Below are 14,612 nucleotides of genomic sequence, written 5' to 3'. Positions count from 1 at the left end.
GGAGGACGCATGACTCGACCTTTGCCTCCCGAGCCTGTTGGGGAGTTGCAGCGATGAGACAAGATCGAAATTGGTGAGAAAAAGGGGATATAAAATAAAAAGGCTCTATCAATCTGTAAAGCTGAAGCATTATGCAATATAACTGTAAAGGTCATTTCCAATATGCAGTGTTTACCATGAATGCAGTCTACGCTGAAGCGGCAACAACGCCTTTAAATTACAATCACTCTGTAAAGCTGTACTTCTGTGTTGCGGATTCAATAGAGCCCTTAGAGACTAAAAACAAGTCAAACTGTACATGACCTCCCAAACTTCTGAAATGGCCACTAATGCATATACTGCCTATCTCCATACAAAATACCTGTACAACAGCTTAAATATGAATTTATACTTAAATACTACATTCAACATGTTAAATAACTGAATCTTTATCATCATAATATATACATTTTGGGGACGGGATTGTTGGTGCAACTTCCAAATGTCCTAAAAGTCATGAAAAGTGCTGTCTAAATGCAATAAAGCATTACTGTTATACCTTGCTCTATTAACTGTTGAAATAAACCCTCTTCGCTTCTCAAATACACCCTACCTTGAAATCAGGTTCCTATAACTGTAAATAAGGGTTAGAACACACACTAATTAAAAAGCAGACATGAAGATAATCCCAAAAGCACACTTCCAACTCCCCAAGAACCATTATTTGTTGTGTGACATTCAACGTTCTTTGGGCTCCCCATAATCATTGTACATGACTGGCAGGTTCTGTTCGTCGCAGGCCTTTCGCACATCCTGGCCCAGGTCTACCCAGTTGAGACCAAAGGCCTTGGTGTCTGTGTAGCGGCAGGACAGATACTTGAGGGACATCCTGCGAAGGCCGATCTTGGGCTCCTGGAGAAGAGCCCTGCACCATCCACTCAGGTCGTCCAGCTGTGAGAGAATCAGACCTGCTTTCCTGCAAAGGAACACAACAAAGCACTCCTCAGCAAACACACACTATAATGGTAAATAAGGGTTAAAACAGTTATGCTTTCCTGCAAAGGAACACAACACAACAACTCCTAAGCAAACTATTTATGAAGTATTGAATGGAAGTCTATGGTCCATTGCACCTGCCACAGTGATACACAGTATAGGCATGACATATACAGTTGTCTTTAACATGGATAACTATTGGTAATTATGACATACTGATTGTTAAAGTAACTGCCCAGTGTTGCCAGATTTCTATGAAATATGACCTATAATTACTTACAGTATGAGTGAAATAGTAACTAAGTATGTTAAAAATAAGTGTTTCTGTGTTGGAATGGTGTGGTGTACCGGTCATTAAAAATATTCATGCAAGTAGACCGCTGATTGGCCAGCTCATCCTCCTTAGGGAGATGAAATGGTCTATTAGACATACAAGTTTGAGGTGGTGTTTATTAAGTGTTTTTTTCCCATCCCATTTATGCTTTGGCCACAAATACGGGTATAGGACGAGTCAACAACATTATTTGGATATGAGTTAACAGAATATTAATTTTTAAAAGTGAGATTTTCACTGGGCCGTTACTTTAACACATAATATATACAATTTATCTCAAGTCAAATTATACCGTACATAGACAAGGCCTTCACACAAAAGAACATGTCTTAATTCCCTTCCATATTTGTTGATCTCGATTTCTTGTAGAATTTAGCTCAAAAGAACAAGAAGAAAAAGTAAGATTGATAGAAATACTTAATACACAAAATATGGACCTCTGTTTGGATTGAGGTACAATTTTTGTATTTGGTGTTCTCACCTTAAATGAGGCAAATCAAATGTTGGATAGAGCGGGTCACTCATAAATCACACATTGCGGCTTCACCATTGTTTTTACACTACATCATAATACGACAGACTCTAAACCCACCTCTTCCCTTCAGGAGGAGACTGGGCATGAGGTGGAATAAATAATTGAATTAACTTCTTCTTAGGTCAATACTTGACTGTTATTCATCAATTTCATAACATGTACATGGTCCACCCATGTTCAGATAGTGATGACATTGAAAGGGATGAAGCTGTCTCCAGGATAAGTGGCTGACAGAAACAGCAACTTTACAGGATGGAAAGAGTGCCTGATTCCTCAGACATGGCTTCACCTCACTCACTGGCCAAACCAGGACCACCAAACTGCAATGTAAATAGTGAGACATTTTTGTCGACCCACAAGACATTTTTGTTATTAATCAAAAACACATTCTCTCTTAATACTGTCATCCCTCCCAACTCCTACATTCAAAGCATTCCTAAGAATATGTTCCACAGAATCCAATGTTTTCAGACATACCTCTTAACTTGCTAATCATTGTTAGACCAGGCACAGGGTGCAATGACAGCTTGTTAGTGTGCTTTAAGTGTCACAAGGTGAGACTTTCCAAACAAGGACATACTGTAATGTCATATTTCCAGGTTTTTGCATTCAATAGGGGAAAGCTGAGCCTGTAATATTACACATCCTCATATTTAGATTTTCTATTTCAAACTAGGAACAGGTTTTAATGTTACATACACCAGATAGGTGCATTGAAATGTGCTGTTTTACAGGGTTACATAGAAGTACCGGGCACCATGAGCAAATTAGGGTTAAGTGTCTTGCTCAAGGGCACATCGACAGATTTTTCACCTTGTCAGCTCGGGTATTCGAACCAGTGACTTTTCGGTTACTGGCCCAACGCTCTAACCGCTAAGCTACTGTACCTGCCGCCCTGGATACTGGATACCTGGATCCTACTGTGTCTGTAGCCTATGTTATGTTTACATAGAGACACTTAAGCAACATCCCATTTGCAGATGCTAGTCAAATAGGGCAGAATAACAGCTTAAATACCCACAATTTATTATCTGCAGAGAACTCTTGAGAAAATAATATAATGGTACTTTAACGATGTCAAAATTCAAAGACATATTGAGTCATTATAAAATAATCTGTATCTGTGTAGAAGGGGTGCTGTCATTTATATAATTTTTCTAAATGTATTTATGTTTCTAATATCTTGCCACATTTCAGTGGTTTAAGGAATTTTGATGTTTATTTGCTTAAAACAAAAACCTTGCGGTTTGTTATGCTTACATTATTCAAGAAAACGTTTTGGGCTGCAAATAGCAACGGTTGTCACCATAAATCCCAGCATGTATAGAAGTGGAAAATGGCCTCACATTTCCAGGGTACATTTTGGAGCTCTCCCACTCTGCCAGGGCCCCTATTTCAAATCTCCTTGACTCCACTGCTTTTCACTGGTCGGAGAGGAAACAATCAGCTGCATTCCTCAGACAGCCACAGTCACAGAGACCAGGGACTGGATCAAAATAGCATCCATGACGCTAGGAAACCACCACTATGATGACTCTGTCTCTGTGTTACACAGATATACAATACAATGCGATCCGATAACTTTATTGTCCATTTATCAGGAAATTCATTTTATGAATGCACGCAATTTCATGTGTCGCATGAAAGTAAACTGTTGGACTTTAATGGCACAGTACTAGTACATGTATTGTCGTCCATACCCAACAACCAGATATAGAGTATATCTGTTGGTAGGACAGTCCAGTCCTCATCCACAACATGAGATAATGAAAGAGTAATTGTGGTAAAATAATGTCTGAGGAAAATCCCTATATCTTCCAAACAGCCTTGATTAAATTAGGCCCTTTTTAACTGAAAAATTAAAAATCACAAAAACATGAGCACCACTTGTCATGTCATCAACAGAAATCCAACCATAACAATACTTAGCATCGCAGGAAATTGCCTAATTAGGATGTGTCATAAAAATAACTGTCAGTTATTGGGCTGTACAGGCAAGGAGACAGAGGGGGAGTGAAATGTTCAAGATAGGATTTTCTCCTACCAAGCCAACATCTAACATTTCTAAGTCAACAACCAGCCCCATGCCTTTAGAGATGGGTAGTCCCGTAGCGATGACAAGATCGGGACATGGAGAGAAGTGTCGGGCTCGGGAGACAGACTTTGTAAGTTTATGTTTGGCATGAACATCATGCGATGTTGCAGGAAAAAGCAACAAAAATGTTCACTGACAGGGGCCAACCTAACTCGTCAGTGAGATATGACACGTACAAAAGCCGGGAGAGGAATATTTCCCCTGCTTTTCAAAGACAGATCCATTGCTTCACCAGTTTATTTTAACATATTGTTTACTCTGCTGAAACACGTTTTCATTTAGTCAGGGGCCGAGTGGGTGACTATTATCTGTATTTTGACTAGCTAATGAAAATTGCATTTAAATGGTTCACATTGTTTGTAACAGGGAAACCCCAGTGAATTTGAGGATTTCATAACAAGGAAAGTCATTTCTGGAGACAAGCCCAGTTACAGGCGATGTTGTCTGCTTTGTATTGCTGTGTGTGGAAAGGAAAATCTCATTGTTTTGATTCAAGTGGTAAATTGTTCCTTTCAGAAATGCTAGAGAGACAGAGGGTATGGAACAAGTAAACAAGTGATGGGGGTTCTCCAACAAAGCTACAATGGCAGCGCACCCAACACATAAGGTCCAATGCAAATCATGTCTATTCATATTATTCTCATTTACATTTTTAAGAATACATTACAAATACATCTCTTCAATAACACCTATAACACATTTCCTGAGACAGCAGGCTTACACAATCACAACACACCATAACAACATGGAAAATCCTGCCCAACATGCTAACAAGCTAATAGTCTTACAGTATGGAGCAACTTAAAAGGTAGCCACCCTCCATAACACTATAATGGTGTTTAGCAAGATAATGTCCAATTGGTTAATCTAAACCCATGTTTATAGTCCCCCAACCCTCACCTCAAATGCACTTGCTTTGGTTTCATCTAAGGTCGGTGCTTTCTTGACATGAATCATCCATCTGAAAATTTGGGGCTGCTAATGTCAGTGTATTTTAATAGAACACTTCAGAAGCAAACCAATTACATCAACCCTTCCTATATGGGCTTAAAAACAACCTTTAATTTGAAGCTAAGGCCCTTATTCGGAGTCAAGGACGTCTTAATCAGTTTCACCTGCTTCACTGTGCATCTACGGACAACTGTATGTAGACATTTTATAACAGACACGGCTCTGTTTTTAAAACATTTAGCTACAATTTCACATTATAGTACTTATCTGCACTGAACAACCAGTGAGGGGTTAGGGGGTCTTCCTGCTTGTGGTAAATGGACAGACGGATGTCAAAGGTAGAATTTGCTCCAATCAGTTTTAATGAATTTCCACTTGACCTAATTTACACAAACTACGTCTACAATCAAAGCCTGTACTTGGAATCTATTATAAACCAGTCTGTGTTTACAACACAACCAAAACAAGTCTCACCACCCAGGTGGGAATGGATTTTGATGCTACTAGACAGTTGGTTGGGTGGTAGTTGTGCTTTCCTAACCAATATGCCTCGATATTCTTGGACTGAGAGAGAGAGAAAGAGAGAGCGAGAGAGAGCGAGAGAGAGAGAGAGAGAGAGAGAGAGAGAGAGAGAGAGAGACAGAGACAGAGACAGAGACAGAGACAGAGACAGAGACAGATACAGACAGTGTAAATACCTGGGCCCCAGTTCGTCCTCGCATCTCCAGGTGAACTCTCCGAAGCTCTCATAACGCTGGTTGTAGTGGTAGAGCACACGGTGCAGGGTGGGAGAGCCCAGATCCATCAGCGTATTGTAGGCCGTCTGCTGCTCCTTGCCACTTGTATAACCATTGAAAAGGTTGTAGATCTTGTCTGCAATCTCTGCAACAACACAGATCTGATCTCAGTACTGTATGTGGAGGCAAGACACATGTGTCTCTACAAGTTTTCAGATTAGTAACTACTGTTAGAATATTAGTCTGAAAACCAAGATACAGATACTGTCCATCCATGCATGAGAAAGCCCACCTTGTGCTTTGACGTCATCAACAGCAGGGCAGGGGGTCTTGATGGTGACCTCACTAGGGCTGGAGCGACGGCCTGTGTTGTCCACTGCCCAGAGCCTAAACCTGTAGACCAACACATATAACTAGTGTTTGTTCATTGCAATGGGAGTGCATGCTACTGCAATAATACAGTGTGTGCAACTGCTAGTTTTTCAGGCTGTGAAAAGACAAATTAAAATGACCCTGAATTAAGTGACAAAATCATTACATTTTCTTATTGACTGTTGTAATGTGATAGAATGCTAATAAAAATCTGACAATAGGCTACATTTACAAAGCAAGTGCAACCGGTTGTTAAAACATTTACTTGAATTATAGTGCCATCTAGTGGAAGGAAACATTAACAACTACCACCTGCAGTGGTGCAGTGCCAAGTGAAAGTCTACACACCCCTTGCACAGTCTTCACATTTTGCTGCCTCAATGAGATTGACGCATAGATATGCATCAAGTAGTTGACAAATAAGTAAATTGAATTCATGTCTGTCGGTTTTCTCTCTCTCTCTCTCTCTCTCTCTCTCTCTCTATTCTCTAATCCCCCTCTCCCTCCTCTCTACCTCTCTTTGCCTATCTCACTCTCTCTATATATATCCTCTTTACCCCCCTCCTTTTATTTCCCTCTCTCCCTCCCCTTCTTTCACCCCGTCACCCTCTCTCTCCCTTCCTCTCTCTTTCTTCTATCTCTCTTTCTCCCTCCTCTCTCCCTCATTATCTCACTCTCCATCCCACCCTCTCTCTACCTCTATTATTTAATCCCCCCTCTCCATCGCTCTCTCTTCTCTCTCTCCCTCTCTTTGCCTCCCTCTGTCTCTCTCTCTACCTCCTCTTTATCCCCTCCTTCTCTTCTCTCTCTCTCTCTCCCTCCCCCTCTCTCTCCTACCTTCTCTCTCTTTCTCTCCCTCTCTCTCTTCTATTAATTATGTTCCTCTCTTTCCCTATCCCCATCCTTTCTACCTCCTCTCTCCCTCTCCCTCCTTCCTTCACCCTCACCCTCTCGCTTTCCCCTTTCTCCCTCCCTTTATCTCTCTCTCTCTATCTCTCTATCTATTCTCTAACCTCCCTCTCCATCTCCCTCTTCTCTCTCTCTCTCTCTCCCTCCCTCCCTCATTTGCCTCCCTCCCTCTGTCTCTCTCTCTCTATATATATTATCTTTAACCCCCCTCCTTCTCTTCTCTCTCTCACTTCTTTCACCCTCTGCCCCCTCTCTCCCACCTCCACAGACTGGATAATGATGCATAAAAGTCTATGTATTGCATTCATGCAAAAAGCAAGGCATCAATTGATTTGATGCATAAGTCAATACATTGCATTCAAGGCAAAAAAGGTGGTGATAAATCTAAAATGGGTAAATTGGTGTAAGACTCAGACAGACAGACAGACAGACAGACACACTCACAGACAAACAGACAGACAGACTTATACACTCACAGACAGACGTACAGACAGACAGACAGTCAGACAGTCAGACAGTCAGACAGACAGAGCCTCTCTAGTACTGCAAGACCATTGAGTTCAATGGAGGTCAAAAATATTTTTGGGCCGATTTACTTCAAATGTCATATGCCAGGTCATAACAGTCCCTGTAATGTCACAAATAGGTACAATTTAGGACAATAAATTTTTGTAACTAATCAAAACCACCCCTATGACCACCAATTAAGTAACTGCCTGTAATCGCAGGAAGCTGAAATTCAATGTACCACCTCCTGGGGACACTCTTTAACAATGCCCTGAGTTTCAAGTCTTTACTTTAAGAATTGATCGTTCTACAGAGGATGGAACACAGTGTTTTTGAGTAACTGCAGGGAGAGAATGAATTACCATGACAAGGATGAATTAAGCCACTTCCTGTTACCACAGGAAGCTAAACCTCAACACAGGGAATAACTATAAGGTCACAATGGATTGAGTACAAGAACGGTTAGCTAGCTCAATCGCAGTCCACGGTGGGTGTCATGGTTATGTAAGGGCTCTAGGTAATGCTTTTCTATGGAAGAAAAGCCTTGTTCTCCACAGGAGCAAGTTTTCACTGTTAAGACTACATTTCACATGGTCAGGTGTAGACTTGCATTCATCGGAAGCGTTAGGGAAAGAGAGGGTGGAGGGGTGAAAGAAGAGGGAGGGAGACAGAAGAGACAGGGGGGATAAAGAGGACATAGAGAGAGAGCGGCAGAGGGAAGCAAAGAGAGGGAGAGAGAAGGAGGGAGGGAGGATAGAGAGAGAAATCCAACAGACATGAATGCAATTGACTTATGTGTCAACTACTTGATGCATTTCTATGCATCAATCTCATTGAATGCAACGTATTCACTTAGGCAGCATGTCTCTGAAGCTTATCTCTAGGCATTAATATTGTGACACTAATCTTCCCCCCATAGAATGCAATGTGTTTACTTAAGAATCATGCCTCTGATGCTTGTCTCTAAGCATCAATATTGTGACACTAATTTTCCCCCCCATTGAATGCAATGTATTCACATAAGCATCATGTTTTTTTACCCGTTTCTATTTGCAAAAACATACCAGATTGATGCTTTTCAATTATATGATGTTTACCAGAAATGTAGAGTGAATGCAATGTTGTTGATCCTATGTATTTTCAAGTATTGTGGTGGCAGTGTCATGTTATGGATATACTTATTACCGGCAGAGAATGGGGCATTTTGTCAGGATCAAAAGAGACAAGGATTTAATTTAGCTGCCCATCAATGATTCTCAACCAAATTTACTGTGCTTCTGCATCTGCTTTGCTTGCTCTTTGGGGTTTTAGGCTGGTATCTGTATAGTGCTTTGTGACAACTTCCAATGTAAAAAAGGGCTTTATAAAATAAATGTGATTGAATTTGATTCTGAGCTTGAGCAATTTTGACAGAAACAATGGATGTACGTTGCCCTAAGGTGCTTCCACCAAGTATTAACTTCTTATTTTAAAATCTTTCATTAATTTTTCATTACATTTTCTATAATTTTTCTTAAACTTTGGAAATGTGGAGTGGGTTGTGGAGATCGGTCAGACAAAAATCAAATGTAATCCCTTTTTAGATTTCATTTTAAGGCAACAAAATATGAATATTGTGCAAGGGGTGTGTAGACTTTCACTAGCGACTGTATCTGTGAAATACATGTATTGTGTCTACCTAAAATAAATGTACTGTATGTATGAAGTGTATTCATGGCTATGCATACAGCGCATTTGGAAAGTATTCAGACCCCTTCCTCTTTTCCACATTTTTTACATTACAGCCTTATTCTTAAATGGATATAATAAAAAAATGTCCGCATCATTCTACACACAATACCCCATAATGACAATGTGAAAACAGGTTTTTAGACATTTTTGCAAATGTATTAAAAATAATAAACAGAAATACATTATTTACATAAGTATTCAGACCCTTTGATATGAGACTCGAAATTGTCAAGGTGACGTGTATGCGGGAAACGAAGTCAAGCGCAGGACACCGAACTACTGGCAGAACGTACTTTACTTAACACAGTAAAGAAAGTACAAAACAAACCTCCAAACAGGGAGGAACAAATAACGCATACAACCAGCACTGCCGACCTAACGGAAAAAAATCACACACAATAACCAATGAGAGACATGTTTGCACCTGTTTCCCATTATGTTATATTGTATATGCAAACAATCAGGACAAACTAGACAAACACCTAGATCGGTGGCAGCTAGTACTCCGGGGACGACGACCGCCGAAGCCTGCCCGAGCAAGGAGGAGGGGCAGCCTCGGCTGATTCCGTGACAGTACCCCCACCTTGACGCGCGGCTCCAGCCGTGCGTCGACCCCGGCCTCGGGGACGGCCAGGAAGACGCGGAGCAGGGCGAGTCGGATGACTCCAGTGGAAGTCCCTCAACATGGAGGGATCTAGGATGTCCCTCCTAGGGACCCAGCACCGTTCCTCCGGACCGTACCCCTCCCACTCCACGAGGTACTGCAGGCCCCCCATCCGACGCCTCGAATCCAAGATGGAACGGACTGAGTACGCCGGAGCCCCCTCAATGTCCAACGGGGGTGGAGGAGCCTCTCGTATCTAATTCTCCTGGAGTGGACCAGCCACCACCGGTCTGAGGAGAGACACATGGAACGAGGGGTTAATGCGGTAATTAATGGGCAGTTGTAACCTATAGCATACCTCGTTCAATCTCCTCAGGACTTTAAATGGCCCCACAAACCGCCGACCCAGCTTCCGGCAAGGCAGGCGAAGGGGCAGGTTTCGGGTCGAGAGCCAGACCCGATCTCCCGGTGCATACACCGGAGCCTCACTGCGGTGGCGATCGGCGCTCGCCTTTTGCCGCCTGATAGCCCGCTGCAGATGGACATGCGCAGCGTTCCAGGTTTCTTTAGAGCGCCGAAACCACTCGTCCACCACAGGAGCCTCGATCTGGCTCTGATGCCAGGGTGCCAGAACTGGCTGATAGCCCAACACACACTGGAAAGGAGTGAGATTAGTGGAGGAGTGGCGGAGTGAGTTTTGGGCTATCTCTGCCCAGGGAATATACCCCGACCACTCCTCCTGCCGGTCCTGGCAGTAGGACCTCAGAAACCTACCCACATCTTGGTTTACTCTCTCCACCTGCCCATTACTCTCAGGGTGAAAACCCGAGGTAAGGCTGATCGAGACCCCCAAACGTTCCATGAACGCCCTCCACACTCTAGAGGTGAACTGGGGACCCCGATCAGACACTATATCCTCAGGCACCCCGTAGTGCCGGAAAACGTGAGTAAACAGGGCTTCGGCCATTTGTAGGGCTGTAGGAAGACCTGGCATAGGGATGAGATGGCAGGCCTTAGAAAACCGATCAACAACGACCAAGATCGTGGGTCGTGACAAAATCCACCAACAGGTGAGACCACGGCCATTGTGGAACGGGGAGAGGTTGTAACTTCCCCCTGGGCAGGTGTCTAGGCGCCTTACACTGGGCGCACACCGAGCAGGAAGAAACATAAATTCTCTCGTCCTTAGCTAAGGTGGGCCACCAGTACTTCCCGCTAAGACAGTGCACCGTCCGACCAATACCAGGATGACCAGAGGAGGGTGACGTGTGAGCCCAATAAATCAGTCGGTCACGGACCTCGAGCGGCACGTACCTCCGTCCCTCTGGACACTCTGGGGGAGAAGGGTCGGCACGTAACGCCCGCTCGATTTCCGTGTCGACCTCCCACACCACCGGTGCCACGAGACAAGACTCCGGTAGTATGGGAGTGGGCTCAATGGACCTCTCCTCTGTGTCATATCGTCGGGACAGGGCGTCTGCCTTAACGTTCTGTTACCCGGGGATATACGTGATCTTAAAGACAAACCGGGCCAGAAACATGGCCCACCTAGCCTGACGAGGGTTCAGTCTCTTCGCTGCCCGGATGTACTCCAGGTTACGATGGTCAGTCAGAATGAGAAAAGGGTGGTTAGCCCCCTCAAGCCAATGTCTCCACACCTTCAGGGCCTGGACCACAGCTAGCAGCTCCCTGTCCCCCACGTCATAATTGCGCTCCGCCGGACTGAGCTTCTTAGAATAGAAAGCACAGGGGCAGAGTTTTGGAGGCGTGCCCGAGCGCTGAGACAGTATAGCACCGATCCCCGCCTCGGACGCATCCACCTCGACTTGGAACGCCAAAGAGGGATCCGGATGTGCCAGCACCGGAGCTGAGGTGAACAGGTCCTTCAAATGACTAAACGCCCTGTCCGCCTCAGCCGACCACTGCAAACGCACCGGGCCCCCCTTTAGCAGGGAGGTAATGGGAGTCGCTACCAGTCCAAAACCCCGGATAAACCTCCGGTAGTAATTGGCAAAACCCAAAAACCGCTGCACCTCCTTTACTGTAGTTGGAGTCTGCCAATTACGCACGGCTGAAACGCGGTCAATCTCCATCTCCACATCTGACGCAGACAACCGGTGTCCCAGGAAGGAGATTGACTCCTGGAAAAACAGAAATTTCTCTGCCTTCACATACAGATCATACTCCAACAGTCTACCCACCCGACGTACCAGGGACACATGCTCGGTACGTGTAGTGGAGTATATCAGAATGTCATCAATATACACCACTACCCCCTGTCCATGCAAATCCCGGAAAATCGCGTCTACAAATGATTGGAAGACTGAAGGAGCATTCATTAGACCGTATGGCATGACAAGGTACTCATAGTAACCCGAGGTGGTACTGAAGGCTGTTTTCCACTCATCTCCCTCGCGAATGCGCACCAAGTTGTAATCGCTCCTGAGATCCAATTTTGTGAAGAAGCGTGCCCCGTGTAATGACTCCGTCATACTAGCAATCAGAGGGAGAGGATAGCTGTATTTAATAGTGATCTGATTGAGACCACGGTAATCAATACACGGGCGTAAACCCCCATCCTTCTTCTTCACAAAAAATAAACTTGAGGACGCAGGAGAAGTGGAAGGCCGTATGTATCCCTGTCTCAAGGATTCGGCGACGTATGTCTCCATAGCAGCCGTCTCCTCCTGAGACAGAGGATACACATGGCTGCGAGGGAGCGCCACGCCAACCTGGAGGTCTATCGCACAATCCCCCTGTCGATGAGGTGGTAATTGAGTCGCCTTCTTCTTACAGAAGGCGCTTGCCAAATCGGCATACTCAGGAGGAATGTGCATTGTGGGCATTTGGTTCGGACTCTCCACCGTCGTTGCCCCTACGGAAACACCTACACACCGCCCCACACACTGATCAGACCATCCCTTGAGAGCCCTCTGTTGCCATTAAATGTTGGGGTCATGAGATATTAACCAGGGAAGTCCCAACACCACTGGAAACGCAGGAGAGTCAATTAAATACAACTGTATAGTCTCCTCATGACCCTTCTGCGTTTTCATCTTCAGTGGCGCTGTGACCTCCCTAATCAATCTCGACCCCAAAGGCCGGCTATCTAGGGCATGGATAGGGAAGGGCACATCGACTGGTAATATAGGGATCCCTAACTTATATGAGAAATGGCGATCGATAGAATTCCCAGCTGCGCCTGAATCGACTAGCGCCTTATGCTGGGAGTAAGAAGAAACTTCTGGAAACATCACTTGGATACACATATGAACAGCAGAGAGCTCTGGGTGAGTTGGGACCTTACTCACCGGGAATGACTCATCAGTGCGCTGCCTGCTGCCTCGAATCCGAGGAGACCCTCCCCAGCACCGAACCGCCGTGTGTCCTCGGCGGCCACAGTTGGTGCAGGGGACAGCCTCCTTCCTGGCCTCCCTACTACCAGCACCCCCGAGCTCCATAGGGCTCGGCTCGGAGGTGCTGGGGGATGGAATGGACGGCCCCAGCGCTGGACGTCCGCGGGTAGCCAACAGTGTATCCAAGCGAATCGACATGTCCACCAGCTGATCGAAGCTTAGGTTGGTGTCCCTGCAGGCCAACTCTCGATGAACGTCCTCCCTCAGGCTGCATCTGTAGTGGTCGATGAGGGCCCTCTCATTTCATCCCGAATTGGCAGCCAGAGTCCGGAAGTCCAGTGCGAATTCCTGCGCGCTCCTCCTCCCCTGTCTGAGGTGGAATAGACGCTCACCCGCCGCCTTCCCCTCCGGGGGATGATCGAACACTGCCCTGAAGCGGCGGGTGAACTCCGCATAGTTCACAGTAGCGGCGTCTATCCCTCCCCACTCGGCGTTGGCCCACTCCAGTGCCTTGCTGGACAGACAGGAGATGAGCGCGGACACGCTCTCGTATCCCGAGGGTGCCGGGTGAATGGTTGCCAGGTAAAGTTCCACCTGGAGCAGGAAACCCTGACACCCGGCTGCGGTGTCATCATAAGTCCTCGGGAGCGAGAGCCGAATCCCACTGGACTCCGGATGTGAGACGATAGGAGTAGCCGATGGTGGTGGTATCGTTGGAGGAGGTGTGGGCAAACCTCCTCTCTCCCATCGTCCCAAAGTGTTCATAACGTTATCCATAGCGGCACCAAGATTTTGGAGCATCGCTGCCTGTTGTAGGACGCGCTCCTCGAGTGATCCAGTCGGTGCCGTCGCTCCTGCTGACTCCATGGTAAGGTGTGTGATTCTGTCACGACTGTCTGTGAGATGCGAAGTCAGGCGCAGGACACAGAACTCTCGGATACGTACTTTAAATACGAAAAGGAACCAAAGGACACAGAAAATAACTCCACGCAGGGAGGAAATAACTCGCTCACAAAATAGACAACCGTGAAGGGGAAAACAATCACACACAAAGTACAGATGAGAGACAGGGGTAATTATAAGGGAAACAATTAACATAATGACGAACAGGTGTAAACAATACAGACAAAACTAAACAAACACCGATAACATCGAACGGCAGTAGCTAGTACTCCGGGGACGACGAACGCCGAAGCCTGCCCGAGCAAGGAGGAGGAGCAGCCTCGGCAGAATCCGTGACAGACGGAAACCACCCCTCAGTAAAAGGCACATGACAGCCCGCTTGGAGTTTGCCAAAAGGCACCTAAAGGACTCACAGACCATGAGAAACAAGATTCTCTGGTCTGATGAAAACAAGATTGAACTCTTTGGCCTGAATGCCAAACGTCACATCTGGAGAAAACCTGGAACCATCCCTATGGTGAAGCATAGTGGTGGCAGCATCATGCTGTGGGCATGGTTTCAGCGGCAGGGACTGGGAGACTAGTCAGGATCGAGGGAAAGATG

The 14,612-nt window shown here is 45.5% G+C and overlaps 1 protein-coding gene across 9 annotated transcripts in view; it reads right to left on the bottom strand.

The window, feature by feature from the left end:
• LOC121535208 (astrotactin-1) overlaps positions 1 to 14,612 on the bottom strand; it is a 304,191-nt gene continuing 289,579 nt past the window's right edge. For all 9 annotated transcript variants that reach the window (XM_041842034.1, XM_041842037.1, XM_041842035.1 and 6 more), the window contains 3 exons: positions 5,920 to 6,020; positions 5,589 to 5,772; positions 1 to 955 (listed from right to left, as the gene is read on the bottom strand). In XM_041842034.1, the coding sequence (XP_041697968.1) occupies positions 718 to 955; positions 5,589 to 5,772; positions 5,920 to 6,020 (523 nt within the window). In that variant the 3' untranslated portion in view covers positions 1 to 717. The remainder of the gene's footprint in view (positions 956 to 5,588; positions 5,773 to 5,919; positions 6,021 to 14,612) is intronic.

This window comes from Coregonus clupeaformis, chromosome 21 (genome assembly GCF_020615455.1).
Source record: "Coregonus clupeaformis isolate EN_2021a chromosome 21, ASM2061545v1, whole genome shotgun sequence".
NCBI lineage: Eukaryota > Metazoa > Chordata > Actinopteri > Salmoniformes > Salmonidae > Coregonus > Coregonus clupeaformis.
The sequence above is the reverse complement of the archived record's forward strand: the minus strand, read 5'-3'. Positions and strand labels throughout refer to the sequence as shown.